At 41.2% G+C, this 16,449-nt stretch overlaps 1 protein-coding gene across 5 annotated transcripts in view; it reads right to left on the bottom strand.

Moving 5' to 3' along the window:
- Positions 1–286: 286 nt before the first annotated feature.
- Positions 287–16,449, bottom strand: part of ZRANB1 (zinc finger RANBP2-type containing 1) — a 41,579-nt gene continuing 25,416 nt past the window's right edge. For all 5 annotated transcript variants that reach the window (XM_021526357.4, XM_085582947.1, XM_085582949.1 and 2 more), the window contains exons 5-11: positions 15,843–15,996; positions 13,429–13,500; positions 12,032–12,230; positions 7,810–7,930; positions 6,836–6,965; positions 2,859–3,088; positions 287–1,788 (exon numbers count right to left, since the gene is read on the bottom strand). In XM_021526357.4, coding sequence (XP_021382032.3) covers positions 1,570–1,788; positions 2,859–3,088; positions 6,836–6,965; positions 7,810–7,930; positions 12,032–12,230; positions 13,429–13,500; positions 15,843–15,996 — 1,125 coding nt within the window. In that variant the 3' untranslated portion in view covers positions 287–1,569. The remainder of the gene's footprint in view (positions 1,789–2,858; positions 3,089–6,835; positions 6,966–7,809; positions 7,931–12,031; positions 12,231–13,428; positions 13,501–15,842; positions 15,997–16,449) is intronic.

Genomic DNA, 16,449 nt, shown 5'->3' with positions numbered 1-16,449 from the left:
TGATTTCTTTTCTTTTGGTGTCGTCACCAAGTTTCTGTAGGAGCTGTGCACGTTTCAACACCATCTAAGCAGCATTTGGAAGAAAAAGCAGCAACTTCCTCAGGGTTTCCATAGCTCTGAACTACACAAAAATAGGTGCTATGGGGCTTCTTTCCAAATTCTAATTAAAACAATTTCATCTACTGCAAAATTTCTTATTCAACCACCACACCATCAAAAGTGCTTTTCAAGACAACCTGATCTGCACTGCATATGTAAAAACTGGCATTAACCTTTAGTGTTTCAGTGAGATTTTTAGATAAACTTTATCCATTACAGGTTACATGGCTAAAGTTATCAAATATAATAAAATTTCTACTGGAGAATATACTCTGAACTTACAGTCTTAGGAACTTACATAAGTTTAAGTATGGCCACATCAATCAACATGCAAGAAATTCCCAGGTTTACATACTGAGAAATATATAACAGTGCTTTTAAACAACTTGAGCATAGATTCTTCTTTTTAATTAGAACTGCCAAGTGGATTCTCACTAGATTTAGTGATAAGGAGTAACCTTTAAAAAGGTGTTTTTTCATTTGCAGGAAAGTTTGAGTGATCAAAGAATAAATGATAAAAATGATATAATTCATAACACAGCAAGATGGAGTTTTGACAAGATTAAATTCTCAATTGTGTTCAAGTTCTCAGATTTCACACAATTTTGTTTAGTGTATGCTCACAGGAATAAAACCCCTGTCTTTTAGGTCACTTCTCTGAATAAATATCCTTATGTATACTGAAAGGAATCTAACTATTAGAAGAAATAAAAAAAAAAGTCAAAAAATCCCAAAAAGCTTTTTCAGGAAACAAATCATTTCACTCAACGTAAATTTAGCTTCTCTTCCAGTTTGTTCCGTAGAGTTTAGGCTTTATTATGTGGGCACAGCAATAACTAAAATATTAGTAAAATAAAGAATGCATTTTTGCTTATGACTTGCTGTGGATATCTGTGCAAACAAAAAAAAAAACACCTCTCACAATCTAACCTGGGCACTAGTGAGATTTCACAGGAAAAGGCCTTTCAGGGAAATGTGTCAGAGTATCTAAAAGGTGATGAAGAAGACCAGGTTCTACTGTAAAAGAATCTCAGAGGGAGGAGATATCCATCCAGCTCACATGTGCTTTCAGAAGTGCCCTTGGTTGAAAAATTTCTCTGCAATAATTAAGATGCTGGTATATGTTTCCTATTACACAACCTCTTACACAACCACATGCGGTACATTTATAGACAGATTTACAGTCAGAAAGAAAAACGGGGTTGGTTTGGTATGTTGTTTTTTTTTTTCCATCTTGATAATAAAATTAGCTGTTTTTTGTTTCTTTTTCATGGTTTTATACAAACTGTAGTCCAGCCCACTTGGCTCTCTCCAGGCAGCAGGATGAGCGTCCATCCTCTCCCCGTGCTGTCGGAGAATCCTTCCCAGCATGTATCCCCTAGACCTGGGTAGTTCCACACCCAACTGCTACAGCACAACGCTCGCTCGGGGTCACACACTCTGCGCTGCTCATTTGCACTTTATTCCCCCTCACTCATCGTCGTCGTCCTCGTCCTCCTCGCCGTCCGACAGGGACGTGCAGGGCCGGATCTGGCGGTAGCGGTCCAGCCACTTCTCCACCATCTGGGTGACCAGCGGGTGGTTGCGCCGGCGGGAGCTCTTCTGCATGGCCACCAGGACCCCTCCCTCGGTCACGCAGCAGTCCAGCCACTCCCGCAGCAGCTTCTCCTGCTGCTCCTCGTTGCCGATCTGTGGGACACAGGGAACACCAGGAGTGAGGCTTGCCCAGCGCCCAGCCCCGCTCGGCGGCTGGATTCTCTGGGATTCCCCTCGGCCGTCTCCTCTTCATCTGGCCTCTGCTCTAGGCAGCCACTCCAAGGCATCACACCCACAAAAGGAAAACATGCCCACTGCATTTCCAATCAAAAGCTCTGGAGGTCCTCTCCAGCTCTTCTCCCCAATTTTTCCATGTATATTTCCAGCACAACCTTCAGTTAGTTTTAGCAAACTACTTACAGTAGGCACCATATATAAGGAGGGAAGTCCTAACAGAGCTTTCTGGCTTTACACACGCATTTTTAGGTGCCTAAGTTCTCAACATAAAATATTTTCTCTTGTAAAATATAATAAATATGGCTTGCTGAAGAAACATCCCTTTCTAGACTCAAAGCTCATATTTTTATCCTTTTATTTACAGAATGCCCACTTTCTACAATTACCACAGTTTTCCAGCCCTCCCTTCACCCATGCACACCCTTCAGTGAAATAGTTCCATATTTTTATCATAGTTGTTAAAGCAAAAATTAGTTGAGTTTTATTAGAATAGAAGGTGGAAAATGCTGCAACTATGGGCCAATATTTGTACTTCACCTTTAGGAAAACCACAAAAGTCAGATCTCAGTCTTGCCTTAGTGACAGAACCCTTATTTTGGTGTCCTTTTCTAGGTATGCTGATATTCAGTGCACTCAGGCATGGGGTGGAATTGTTTGGGTGTCCTATGCAGGGCCAGGAGTTGGACTGGATGATCCTTGTGGGTCCCTTCCAGCTCAGGGCATTCTGGAATTCTGTTCTATGACTGTTTCTGTGATTTACACGGACAATGAAGTTACATTCCATTTACAGAGTCGTAAACAAGCATCAAATTTATGGGAAAATACCTTTCAGAATCAGCTGGAATGACGGGGAAGGGAGCAGCATTAATTAAGCAGAACCCTGCAATTCTTTGGACACCACAAACTTGGGAGGCTCCAGAGAACGCTGAGCTTCAGCAAGCAGCTGTGACAAAGCCACCACCACACACCAGGTGTTTCACTCTTACCTCTTGAGCAGAAAGGAAGTGAATGTGCAATAATTTCCTCTCGCTGTCCACCAAGGGTAGAAAAGTAACAGTAACATCATCGTCAGTGTTCAAATTAGCACCAGCGCCTCGATTGCCATAGCCGTCATTCTCCATGGCAACCAGGGCGGAGAAATGGCCCCTCGTGTAGCCCAGAGCTATGGGACTTTTCCAACAAAAACTCTGTTCCCATAACAAAGGCAAATACACACCTGCGGGGAAGGGAAGCACAGGGTGAGGCTCAGAACTGCTGCTCAACAAGGAAGGATTTTGTTACAAACCTTGGTGGTTTGGGCCAAAGGGAAGCACATCGTATTTAAAACATAGTATTTAAAACATACACGGTTTGGTCTACGCTGACACAGGCCACACTCTTCAGCAGAGCTAAGTGTTGTTAATTAACACAACTGAAATATCTTTGCAACTGTGTGAGTTTGCACACAAAAGATTACAATCTTGATCAATACATTACCGCAGCCCTGAAATTTATGGTCTATAGTGCAGTGATGAACGAAAAGCAACGTTAGAAAAAAAGCCTTTTTTATGTTTGATAATTCTTCTTAAAACTGAAGAAAAAAAAGATTCTGCATGACAGAAATAAAGGCTACAGTCAGTTGTCTATTTTTACCAGAGCAAAAATTTCACCATCTGCTCACAAAACTTATTATTAAAAGAACTCGCTGCACAAAATGTTACTCAGCACTGATGTAACCCATCCCAGAGAACGGGACTGCTCATATACAGCACTCACAGATTAAATTAACACACATCAATTATTCATATCAATTTAAGGAAAAAAAAAAAAAATAAAAAAGCACCAAAAAGCTGATACTACTTTGCTCAGCTACAACCAACACCTGATGTCACAGATTCTGAGAAGAACTGCACTTTTTCTCATCACCGTTTTTAGCAATAAAGACAGCACTTTGCTCAAGGTCTCAAAATAAAACTGGAACTCCTTTCTTCCATGAACATAAATAATCCTTGGTGTGTACTGCTGCAAGACGACTTAAGCAAAAGCACAGCTCACCTTGTGACAGGTTAAAAATAGCCCCCCACAAACCGAAGTGCACATGTAGCATAGCAACCCCTCCCATACAGCTGCTGCTGCAAACACAGCCATGGAGAGGGATGGGCAACCCTAAAATGGGAATCTGAGGCAGGAGTGGCTTTGGAGGTTCTGCTTAAGCTCCGAGCTCATCTTTTTGTACTGCAGTAAAAAATAGTAGGGGCTACCAGTAAATAATTGTGCCTTTTTCCTCCCCACCTTGTTTTTGAATTAGCAATCAAGAGCTACCTGGAATTCTTGCCATTTGTTTAAAATTAAGTCACACAAGTTTTTATAACACCTCGATTTAAGGACAGATTATTTCAATACCTTCTTAGCCCTCCCTCCCTCCTGTCCCCATTATTAAGTTTCAGTCTAAAGCAATGTTAAACACTAAAGGTGAAGAACACAGGATAAGCCTTCACCAGAAAGTTTCAAACTTTTGCATTAAGGGAAAGAACCAAACATCCAGTCAAAATTCAAATTTACACTGAAGATAACATCCAGTAAAATGTAAGGAAGACAGTCCCTCAGTTCCTGGGAGCACAGCTTTGTGACCTTTCAGGACTGAAACTCATCTGTTTGCCCACATCTCTACGCTGAAATTCAGCAAGTGTTTGGAAATCTTGTTTCACCATTGTTTTATCCTGGTGAAAATTCCACACTAATCATCTCCCCAGGACAGAAGGCCGTGCTGCACTTTCCATTCCTCCTCAACACTGTGATGAGCTTCACAAGAAAAGAATTTCAAGCATTGCCAGGGAGAATATCTAGTGCTCTTAAGAGTTATAAAAGTCACTCTGATATAAAGCCAGAAGGTCGTGTAACAACAGTTGACATGAACACAAGCCACAGAAAATACAGAGTATGTGCTAACACCAATCCTGAAGCCACCCACAGAGGATTTAGTTTCTCCAGCCTGACCTAATGATCACTTCAGTCAGTCGTCATTTTCCTGTTCAATTTTAAAAGCTGTATATTTGTGCCACTAAATACATGTGGCCAGACCAGGAGGATCTGACCAAGGTCACAGTTAGGGCTTGAGCAAGCAGATCTTCCACCACTGAAGCTTTAGTACTTAAAAAATTAACAGTCAGCTGGAATCTGGGAAACAAGGAGGCTGGCAATTACGGGATTCACAGCAGCTACAGCAAGGATGCCAGGCTGGAACAAGGAAATCTCTGGGGGAAAAAATTCCTGTCAGGGAGAGTATTTTAGGGGTGGCTAACAGGGTGCTACAAACTGAACCATGAGGTTAAATAAGCATTTTAAAAATCCAATTTATAACCCAAAATTACAGAGTGGTTTGGGTTGGAGGGACCTTAAAGCCCATCCCCCAGTTCCACCCTCTGCCCAATCTTCCAGCTTCCCAGGTTCCAAGCCCTGTCCAGCCTGGCCTTGGACACTTGCAGGGGCTTTTCTGGCAGATGTGATGTTGCACAGAGGCAGGGACACCCCAGCACTCCCAGAGCTGCAGGAGCACAGCCCACAGCCAGGCCCAGAGCAGGAGCCTCCTCCTGGCAGCCCACCCAGCTGGGTTTCAGCTGTGCCAGGGGCATTTGATGAGCACACATTAACCACAAAAACGTGGCTGGGCAGGGAGAGGAGCAATTCCAGGTACTGGGACACAGGACTCCAAGTTCACCTGTTCCCAGGGCTGTTTCCATGGATGGATGGATGTGGCTTGTGGCAAGCACATCTCAAGTTATAACTATTTAGCTGTTTAAATTCCTGAAAACCTGCGTGCAGTAAAAGGTGTTCCAGGCACCCAGTTTCCTTCTGGTTCACAGAGCAAGAAAACGTCAGCACATTTAGGCTATGTAACACTTGTCTGCCTTGATGCCCAATCTAGGAAATAAAACCATTTGCAAACCACTAAGCCTTGGAGTTAAAAGCAACACAAAGCTCAAGTGTCAGATTTATGTGACTCAAGTAACTGTTCCTTCCCAGCCTTTCATCATCAAAAGTTAACATCTAACTACAATGACTACTCAAGTTTTAGACTCTTCAAGAAAGTAATTAATTTCCCGACATGAAGTTTTGTTGCTGCCCCAAACTTCGAAGCCAAGACTTTAAATAGTTATAAATTAACATTACTGCACAGCTTATGGTTTTCTATAGATCATGGCCTTGCCTCCTTCCAAAGTGACCATATTTTTTTATTTCAAATGACAAAGATGCTTTGGGAAGTCCTCAGCTAAGCTATAAATAAATAAAGCTATAAATAAATATAAATAAAGAGTGGGTCATCATCAAGCAGATGTACTTGAAGCCAGGAATATGAACTGTGGGCAAAACAAATGTCCCAACCCCCTGGAACACACACAGGTCCTTCCCCGTGGGTTCTGTTTACAGCTCACTTTGTGCACATGCTCCCAATCCCCTCTCATGTTTTATTATTTGAATAATAAAGTATTAGCATGTCACAGAGGGGACAGTTGCCCAGATACAGATTTGGCTTGCAAAGCAGAAAATGCTTCTTTAGAGATCTACAGATGTTAAGTCTAAGCAAAACTGGACTGAGTCATATTCATATTCATCCTAAGGACAGTCAGGCTGTCCTGAAGATAAAGAGGAGATAAAGTCAGAAAGAACCTGATGCAAAATTATAGTCCTAATGAGAAATAAGTCAGTATTCACACCACACTTGGTGTAAAGTGTGAATCACCAAAACACAAATAAATTTTAAAAACTGACATTTAAAATACCATACAATTCACTTTTACAGGCACCATGCCCACTATAAAATGAAAAACTGCGTGTTTGGAGAGCATTATTTTGTTCTTTTGAATAGCAAATGAAAATTTACCTACAATAGCATTCCATCCTTTTCCAGACAGTCACTTCACATCACTACTGATTTACAGCCCAAACCTTGTTGAAAAGTGAATTTAAAAAATGAAAGGCTTACCTTGGAAGCGGGTATATCCTAATGTTTCTCCCCGAAAACTCTTGTAATATTTTACTCCATAAACTATAATTGGTCTTCTAAGAATATGTGCAAGTACAAAAATGTGTGTCTGCTCCAAACTCGCTCCAGGCTGAACCAAACACAAAGAAAGACATCACTTGAAACAGAATTTACCATCCTCTACTTAGAAATTTGAAAAACAGTTTTCAAATTGAGAGAGAAAATGCTTTTAAGAGTGATAAAGCTCTGACAGGAAAAACAAAAGATTGGAAAAATACTGGAAATAAGGATAAACATTTCAGCTTGTCAGCTGTCAGTAATAATTCTGTCCTGTTGCCCAGAGTCAATGTAATGGATTTCATTCCCCACTTAGAAGTGAAACTCTACATAATGTTAGGTCTAAAAATAATTCCTTCATCTGAGTGCACTTTAAGGCAAATACCTTTTGATAGGAAAAGGGCACATACAAAACAAATCTCAAAAATTAGTACCAAAATCATGTTTATACTTTAAAAGAGGAGCTAAAAATACTCCCATAGCTGTAAGCTTATAGGAATGTAAATCTCATTTTGGTGGGGAGTTATAAAATCTCAGCTTGCTGGAGTTTGAGCAGTTTAAGCTGACAGATTTGGAGGTGTTTTTGGGAGGTTAAAGTGCTGCAGGAGCTGGATATTAAACATGACTGATTGTCTATGAGTCTGTTCTACACACTTCACTCTAATACCACATTCTTTTTTTGTGTTACACTGCTTAATAGGGAGCTCAAAAATTATAAATTCAAATATTCAAATGAACCTTTTCTACATTGGCAGTAGACTTCACCCAGTAAGATTTTAAGATCAGTTGCTTAAGAGGAATGTTCTTCCTTCATACAGAAATATTCTTATTCCCAAAAAACTCTTCTAGTTCTGAAACTTCTTTCTAGATATTAAAATATCTTTTCCAAAAGCCCTCTGAGAAAGGAGTTTTCTTACCTGGCTTGCAAGAGAGAGAATGAATGCCCAATCTTCCTGCCACTGTTCCTCTCGCAAGGAGAAATGTAAACCGAAGCTTTGGGAATACCACGATTCCCACTCTTTCCAGCGTGTGTAAAACCTAAAATGTTAACAGAGAGAGAGAAAAAGAGTGCTAAAGGAAAAAATATTTACTCAACCACCATAATCCTGACAGCAGTATTTAACCCTTGTAACCCTTCCTCCCAAGAAGGGGGAAGAAAGAAGCAGGAAAACTGGATTTTGTTTTGGTTTTTATCTTCAGGAAACTCCATTTTTTAATCTTTATTTAAGAACCACTTTATAAAGAAATAAAAATAAAAATAAAAAAAGCAATGCCTACAGCAAGCATGATCCAAGTTCCTACCAGGCTCCTGCCTAGTTTGATACTTCTTGCAATAGAGTTTGGGTTTTTTTTAAAGTCTTATTTAGGCTTATTTAAGTCTTGATATACAGGGAACATAAGTAAGATATTCCATTTCATACAGGAGGAGTTGCTCATTCTTCTCACACACACAAAAAATAAAGGTATTTTCTATTTCTAACCAAATCCTGAGTCAATTAAGTTCAAAGTACTTGCATATCCATTTCCAGCAGCCCATGGTTAAGAGGCAGAATCTGTTTTACACCTGATTTTGGAGCAAAGGGGTGGTAATTCCACATTATATGAAGTTGTAAAGCAGTGTGGATAAGAATCAAATACGCAATGTGAGATTTAGTTTAGTCATGATATTTTATTTAACCATTTACCACAAAAAATGACACCTTAAAAGGAAGGTTTTTGCTTTTTAAAATTTTTAACTCTGTCCAATCACCACACTATGGAAAAGCCACAACTTTGTATTAGGATTTAGGGAATAGTGCTAAGCCAACTTTTAAACAATGGCCTTTACTATGAAGACAAAGAAACCATTCTGAAGTTTCAGCTTATTAAAAATGTCACTGAAATGAACTCATTTAATTAAAACCCGAGAATATTAGCAGGCAGTGATTGTGTGTGGATAAGATCTTTCCTGTGCTTTCAGTGAAGTTGGAATCACCCTAAAATCTTGGTGTGTAGGACAGCAGCCACCAGCCAGGCTGGTTTTCCTGAGTCCAGCTAAAACCTTTGCATGGCTTAAAATTCCTATGATTAAGATATTTGGATAGGTCTGAGCTAATTGACAGTTACATCTACAGGGAATCTCCTGGATCTATATTCCAGTTTTTATCCAAACACACCAACACTTCCACCTTTGAACCTCATAAAATATTTTGCCTGTTTTCTGTCATAAAATTCTAACAGCACTTTGTGTTAAATGAATTCATTCTCAGGTTTCCTGAAAGAAATTGAATCAGATTCTGGGTGAAAGAAAAGAAGTAACAAAGCAAAACAACAACAAAAACTCCCACACCACCAGAATGAGAAAGAAAGCCCAGAAAATTCAAGTGAAAAAAGAAAAAAAGGAAAACACCACACTACTCCCAAAAAGCTGGATTGTGAAAGTGCTCTCCTAAAGAAGTTTGTTCCCTGAGTTAGTCAGTCATAGACAAGATTTTGATCCAATTTAAAGTAAACTTTTCAGGTTAATACAAGAGAACTGAATGCATCCATTAAAGAATAAAATTCTGAAAGTCAACTTGGGGCATGTGCCTATTCTCTAGCAAAAGCTAATGGTGGAATACAAAAAGGGGCACTTCAGAACACACTTTTGTGTAAACTAAAAAAGTGGAGTTATTGAAAGGTGAGTGGAAAAGACTCCACAGGCCAGAGCCTCTGGGAACTTCACTATGGAGCTTTTTCTGAGTACCAGACACAAGACTGTCTCTGTAAATAGATTTTTCTTTGTTCAGCATCTCAACAAACATAACAAAACAAGGTCAAATGAGTTACATGAGTGTTTTCTGTCTGACTATAAAAATACTCATTTTTAAGTGTCTTTGTGGAGGCTTTGAAGAATAATTCTACTAGATAAAAGTTTAAGCAGGGATTGCATTTAAGAGCCTGTTCCAATGACGACATCACTTCCTATCAGCCACATGTCCTAGCCCACAAAATTAAATGTGTCTTCTCAAATGGAATCTATACAGCACCTACAGGATGTACAGAATGACCAAATTACAACAAAATCTGACTAAAAGACTTATCCTAAAGACTTTTCCCAACAAAGAACATGACTTGTTCCTTGAAGAATTGTTCCCTTAAAGGAACACATCAATCAGTTTAATATTATGCTTCTGAAAAGGACAAAGATTACACAGTACAATGAAAATTCTGTCTAGACATAAACTAAAAAGCTTAACAAGACTGAGTAGCCTCTAAATGAGAGTTAAGATACAGCAGTAAGTCAGCCACAATTAACACCGACATTTTGGAAGATTTGGTCCAAAGCTCAGGAGTTTGCAGCATGCTTTTGGATACCATGTTTAGCTTTTTTTTACCATAAAGAACAAAACCTGATCTATCCTGAATTTCTGTTCTGGCCTCATGGGAGCTGCCTGTGATGCCAGGGACATTGCTGCATGGCTGAGGTGCACACTCCATGCTGAGCAGCTCCAAAGCACTGACAGATCCTCTCAGACACTGCTTCCTAGGAGAATTGCTACTGAAGCTCCACTTCCTGGAATCCAGCTCTGCATGATAATTTGGGGAGTTCTCCCCCAGCAGCATAAAATTTACTTACAGGTACCCCTAAATTAATCTGTGTTGTTGACCTCCTGTTCAGCAAGAGGACAGGGACAGGCTCTTTCTACAGTATGTGCTGACAGTGTTTATCCCGTCCTTGACTACAAGAACATCAAATAAATTATCCTCTGTGACTTGGATTATCAGTGTTTATCAGCTCATCCCTTAGTCCAGGACATCCTGGAGAGCTCTGGACACCACTGGGGGTCCAACTAAGATTGTCCCTCTAGTAGAAGGAAACCACAGTACCCCACTAAAGAAGGTTGTCAGTGGGAAAGCAACAAAAGTTGTTTTACAAAATGATAAATCAATTTTATGGCCAAATGACAAAACCAGTTAAATGTCAACACTCTCTGCTTTACTGCCATTATTTTAGCAGGCAGAACAGGGATAAAAAGAGCAATCCCAAGTAAAGCTGTAACTAAGCAGATGGAATGAAAATACTGAAAAGTTTATAAAGAATAAAAGGCTATCTTCTACTAACAATCTTCTGCACAGCTCCCACCAAGCAGCAAGGCATGGCATGTGCATGATTTACATTGCAAGGATAGATTCCAGCTGCACTAACTGTGGTTAGTGCATGCTTGACACATATAAAGCATTTTAGTGTTTGAAATGCCATTTGCTGAGCATCACACACCATCCCTGAGCTCAGTGTCCAAGTTTCCAGTGTTCCTATTTAAATCATGAGCTAAAGATCCCAGCTGGGACCACAGTGACTGGACAGCTTTGAGGAACACAATCCACAGGTGTCTTAGGTTGTAATGCAAGATGTGGGTGGAGGTGTGTATTCTATTTGCCATCTGTTAGAGGTGTGGCAGCTATCTTCTGTTAACTGGGCCACCTGCCAGAACCAAGTGGGGCAGTTTTCTTCATCTCTTCCACAGGAGATCTCTTCTGTTCATGGCCAGTGAGTGTCCCTGCATGGCTGAGAAAATTCCATCATCCATGGGGAGATGCTCCACCCAGGGGAGGAGTCAAGCATTCCTACCTGGATACAATCTGACCTGGGAACAGCACAGCAGCCTTTGCCCCCTGCATTCCCAGAGGAGCAGCTTCCTTCCCCCTGCATTCCCAGAGGAGCAGCTTCCTTCCCCCTGCATTCCCAGAGGAGCCCAGGCCCATCTCCCCCAGCCCTGGAGCTCCAGAGGAAAACTCCCCCCTTGTGCAGGATCCTGCTCCAGCAGAAGCACAGCTGGCACTGCAGGAGGGCTGAGCCACCCTGGGATGGGGCTGAGACACCTCCCTGACCCACAGGGGACAGGGCTGCTCTGACTCTGGCAGTGTTGGGTTGGTTTTTTTTGTACTATCACATTTGTATTTTTAATTTTCCTACTAAAGAACTGTTATCCCTATTCCCGTATCTTTGCCTGAGAGCCTCGTAATTTCAAAAATAACAATTTGGAAGGAGGAAGTTTCCATTTTCCATTTCAGGGGAGGCTCCTGCCTTCCTTAGCAGACACCTGGCTTTCCAAGCCAAGACAACAGGGCACTGGGGAGGGGTGGCTGTGTGGTTTTGCTGCTCCAGCACAGACTCACCAGTGGGAGCAGTCGTGTAAACTGTCGTGCAGAGCCTTGCGCAGCACGGAGTCCTTGTCGTAGATGCCCCAGGTGGCCTGGAGCACGGAGTCCAGCAGGCAGTCCCCGGCAGTGCGGTTCCAGAGCGCGTACAGCCGGCTGTCCAGCCGCGTCCCCAGCTCCAGGGACCAGTTAATGATGGGAGACTCCTCTTCCAGCTCTGCAACGGCACAGCCAGCTCTTAAACGAGCTCTTATTTATCTCGGAGAACTCAGACAGCACAATAATGGCATAGTCTCAATGATCTACCCCTTTGCAGGAATAAAACCCTGCTTTCCTTCATACTCCAATTGATGCCTCAGGTTTTAGCTTTTTTACTTTTCAGATTCTGTGCTGCTTTAGTGTGAGGGTCTGAGCTTCATATGAGGGGATGCTGAGCTCTCTGCACAGAGCAGGGACACAAAACAATTCCTGCTCCAGCTGCGCACCAAGGACAAATGATCCAAACCTCAGCCCAGGAGCACAAACAATGTGGGCTGGAGAGAGAAAAACCAGCAGGGTGGGACTGCCTGGGCTAAAGCTGCAATTGGACAATGAGTTCCAATGTGAAAATAGAGCAGAACTTATAAAATTTCTGGAGACCCTGTGACTGGTTGAGCATTTTGTGACCATTTTGGGTCATCTTGGGTGCAGCCCTGGCTGGGCTCTTGTGCTGCCCAAGATGGATCCATTGAGGTCTTTTAATAAATCCCTGCTTTATTCTTTAACTCTGTCCAGCCTCTGTTCTAGGGCAGCCTTCACAAGGCATCAACATGAACAGGACAACTACACTGGCTGAGGAAATTTCTTCTACTGTCAATAAAATAAACCAAAAGCAAACCACAGCACCTACATCATTTGTTTGGGGATTGTTACTGAAATGATTTTTTTCCAGTTTTCCTTAAAAAGCTTGTGACTCAAAACTGACTTTTCAAGATTTTTTAAAAGCTCTGCAAACACAATTTCTACAAACTCCATTTTCCCTCTGCCTCATAAATAGACTGGAAATGTTAAAATAATTTTACATGGGCATGTAGTGACAGGACAAGGGGGATGGCATCCCACTGCCACAGAGCAGGGTAAGATGGGATTTTGGGAAGAAGTTGTTCCCTGTGAGAGTGTTGAGCCCTGGCACTGGCTGCCAGAGAAGCTGTGGCTGCCACATTCTGCAAGTTGCTGGATTGGAGCAACCTGGTCTAGAAAGTCTTCAAGGTCCCTTCCAGCAGGATGCAGATCCAGTTGAAAGCATCCAATCTCTATTTAAAACACATTCATGGACAGAGCCACGTATCTAGAGACTCATGTAGGTTATTTTCAGTAAGAGACACATTCTCTAATAAAAAGCCAGGAGTGATCCCAGCTGTTCTCAGTGCATTTACCTTTCTGAACATCTCTGTCAAGTACTTCATCAAACAATTTTTTCTGGACTGTGGGTGGTAAATCTTCAATGTCTGGAAAAATAGAAAGCAAATACAAGAGTCACTTACTGTTACTGTAAAAGAGACATCACCAGCTGCTGCTCAGGAGAACTCACACAAGAGCTTTTGCCCTATCAGCCCTAACACCTCCTCTGGAAAGCTGCTGAGGCAGGTTTGCATCTCAGCCTCACTGCCACACCTTTGATGCAGAAAGGATCATCACAGCATGGATAGGGTACAACTGGATGTCTCTGAAGGAGAAAGTGGAGAACAACCACTTAGAGGTGAGAAATATTAAAAAAGAGTATTTTTATTTTCAATCCTATTGTATTTTAGCACAGCTTCAATCCTAAGCAATGGTTTCCCACCCATCTGGAATGGCTTCTCCTCTGCAGTCTATCCCAATGGACAGGTACAGTTTGCCAAGGAATGTGTTTTTCTCCAGAACATGCCCTTCCTTTGTGATGTCTTTCAGGCTTCAATGAAATAGTTCTGAGAACTAAATGGGAAAACTGTTGAGCTATGCCATGAAAATGCCAGTATTGACAACTGCTCCAAGAGCATTACAGACAGAATTTGCAACTACCTCATAAAAGAGAAGGAGAAAAAAAACGGTTGAAAATTGTATAATGGACAGAACTCTTTTGTGACTGCTGTATCATTTAAAACAACAAACACTGTCACACATTCTAAAACTCAGCATGTGCCACACAGTAAATATTTGCTCCTGGCCTGCATTCCAACAGAGGATAAGCAGTAAAGGGTTTCCAGGCAGAGCAGCAACCAGTTAAACTTTGCTGGTTTCAGCACAATTATGAAATTTGAACATGTGAAAGTTAAGGCAGTAAATAAAATAGGAACAGGAACATCCAGCACCCCTTCAGGCACTTTAGGGGATAAGGACTGGGGCCTAAGTGGTATTTCAAGGACATAAAGATCTCTCTTAATTGCAGTGTAGTAGCTGCCAGTCCTACTCAGATGTCCAATACCCCAGGGCTTTTAAGTCCACATTTAGGCACATGAGTTACTACTGAAGCACATTAATGCCTGGTGAAGGCAGGGTAATGTGGGGTGGTCTTTTTTTTTTTTTTTTTTTTTTTTTTTTGTGTTTTGTGGTTTTTTTGTGGTATTTGTGATTGATTTGGGCTTTTTAAGCTAAAACTGCTTGCAGTGACCTGCAATCAATGTAAAAGCTTTGCTCTCTAACATCCAAGCATTGGCTTTTCAGGAGGCTCCAATCTGTTTATTTGGAAGGTCCAGTGGAAACTAGTTCCTAAACTACATTGTTCAGGTAATATCTGACCAGGACTGTGTGATTTATACTTCTATCCTTGGAAATGCTCTCTGGAGCCAAACGGCAGAAGATGTGCAGCTGGCAAAGTGTGAGGAAAGTGGAAAGTCTTGATGCACAAAAGCTTTTGAACAGCTTTATTTTTTAATTATTAAAGGCTATTACATGAGTCAAAAAGCTGCAGAGTACTTTAAGATGTCTCTCTTGAAAATACTAAACAAATTCTTAAGCTCTGGAGAGAACATTTCTCATATGTTATGAAATCCTTGTGGTCCCTTTCCCCTCTCTCCCCTAAAAATGAAATTTTAGTCTCCCAGACAGCCCATACACCCACCCCATGTGCCTCTCATATAGAGAACAACTGAATACAGCACCTCAGTCAGGTGCACAAGTGGTAAATATTATCCAAAATTTTGTAGAGATGTGGCAACACTCCACCAAAAGGGTTCCAAATAGAATTCTTGCAATGTTTTATAAAAAAGACAAACAGATCTGCTGATTGGCACAGTTTGCAGCTGCATGTTTTCTGACTAGTGGTAGAATTTCTATAAAAGGAAACAGCTTTTGAAGATTTAAAAGTCTTTTAATAGCTCTTTGTTAATAGGTAAGCATTCTCTTGATCTCAGAACACCTCAAAAGTATTCAAAAAGTGCTACTGCCACAACTAGGTAAAAGGAACAGCTCTGGGCCTCAACAGAAAGGACTGAAAGCTAAAATAGCCAAGTGAAAAGTCACATCATGGACCAGAAATGTCTGAGCTTCAACCTGCACTTTAAATACAGCCTTTTCTTAGAACATACCACTTTTCTTCCATTTCTTCATGTCTAAGTAGGACAACAGATGCTCAGTTCACAGGAACAATGTATGGATTGAAGTGTGCAAATACTGAGTAATCAAATTCACCTACTAAATCTGACCTAATAAAATAGGTCTTAATAAATAAAACTCTTAACAAAATAATTAACAAGGCTCTTAAGGAATAAAACCTATACACACACATCACCACCAGAAAGTCAAAATACATAATTTCCAACTGGTGGCCGAGCAGTAAAATCTTGAGCAGGAAGAAGGGTTTTGTAGCTACCTGCAGGCAAGGTAAACGTCACAAGGTCAGTCAGAAAATAGCAAGCAAAGTCTCCCTTGCGCTGATGGAGAGATGCAGCAATTTCACGGCGGATTTGCTCCGTGACCTCTGGACACACCATGGCAGGAATGCACTTGGCTGCATGTTGGGATACCTGTAAAACAACACAGTTACTGCACTCAGGATTATCCCATTCAGTATAAAGGTTTGGGAGGGATGACCACCAGCTGAGAGTATTTGGTTAGCAAGGAATGCAAGAGAGCTGTAAACAGTGGCACCCTGAAAGATCTAAAGTTTAGTAACTCTTAATGAAATGCCTCATTTGTCATGGAACTGATAACATAGATCTGGTTAGAAAACATCTTTAAATTGAAGAAGTGAATTAACAGGTGAGCAGTCCCAGCTGAAAAAGAGGGAAAAAATAGGTAAGAGTTCATAAGAACAGCAATCTCAAATCTCATGCATAAGTCAAGTCTAGAGTCAAAGAAACTTCATTAGCACTGCACAAGACAGTTTCCTACAATCTTCCCAAAAACAATGAAGCTAAGATAGTTTCTCCAGTTCTAGTCATCACTGACAGCAGAAACCCATGGAATGATGAAAGACA

Source organism: Lonchura striata, chromosome 6 (genome assembly GCF_050655825.1).
Source record: "Lonchura striata isolate lonStrDom1 chromosome 6, ASM5065582v1, whole genome shotgun sequence".
In the NCBI taxonomy this organism is placed as follows: Eukaryota; Metazoa; Chordata; class Aves; order Passeriformes; family Estrildidae; genus Lonchura; species Lonchura striata.
Note: the sequence above shows the minus strand (reverse complement) of the source record. Positions and strands in the feature narration are given on the sequence as shown.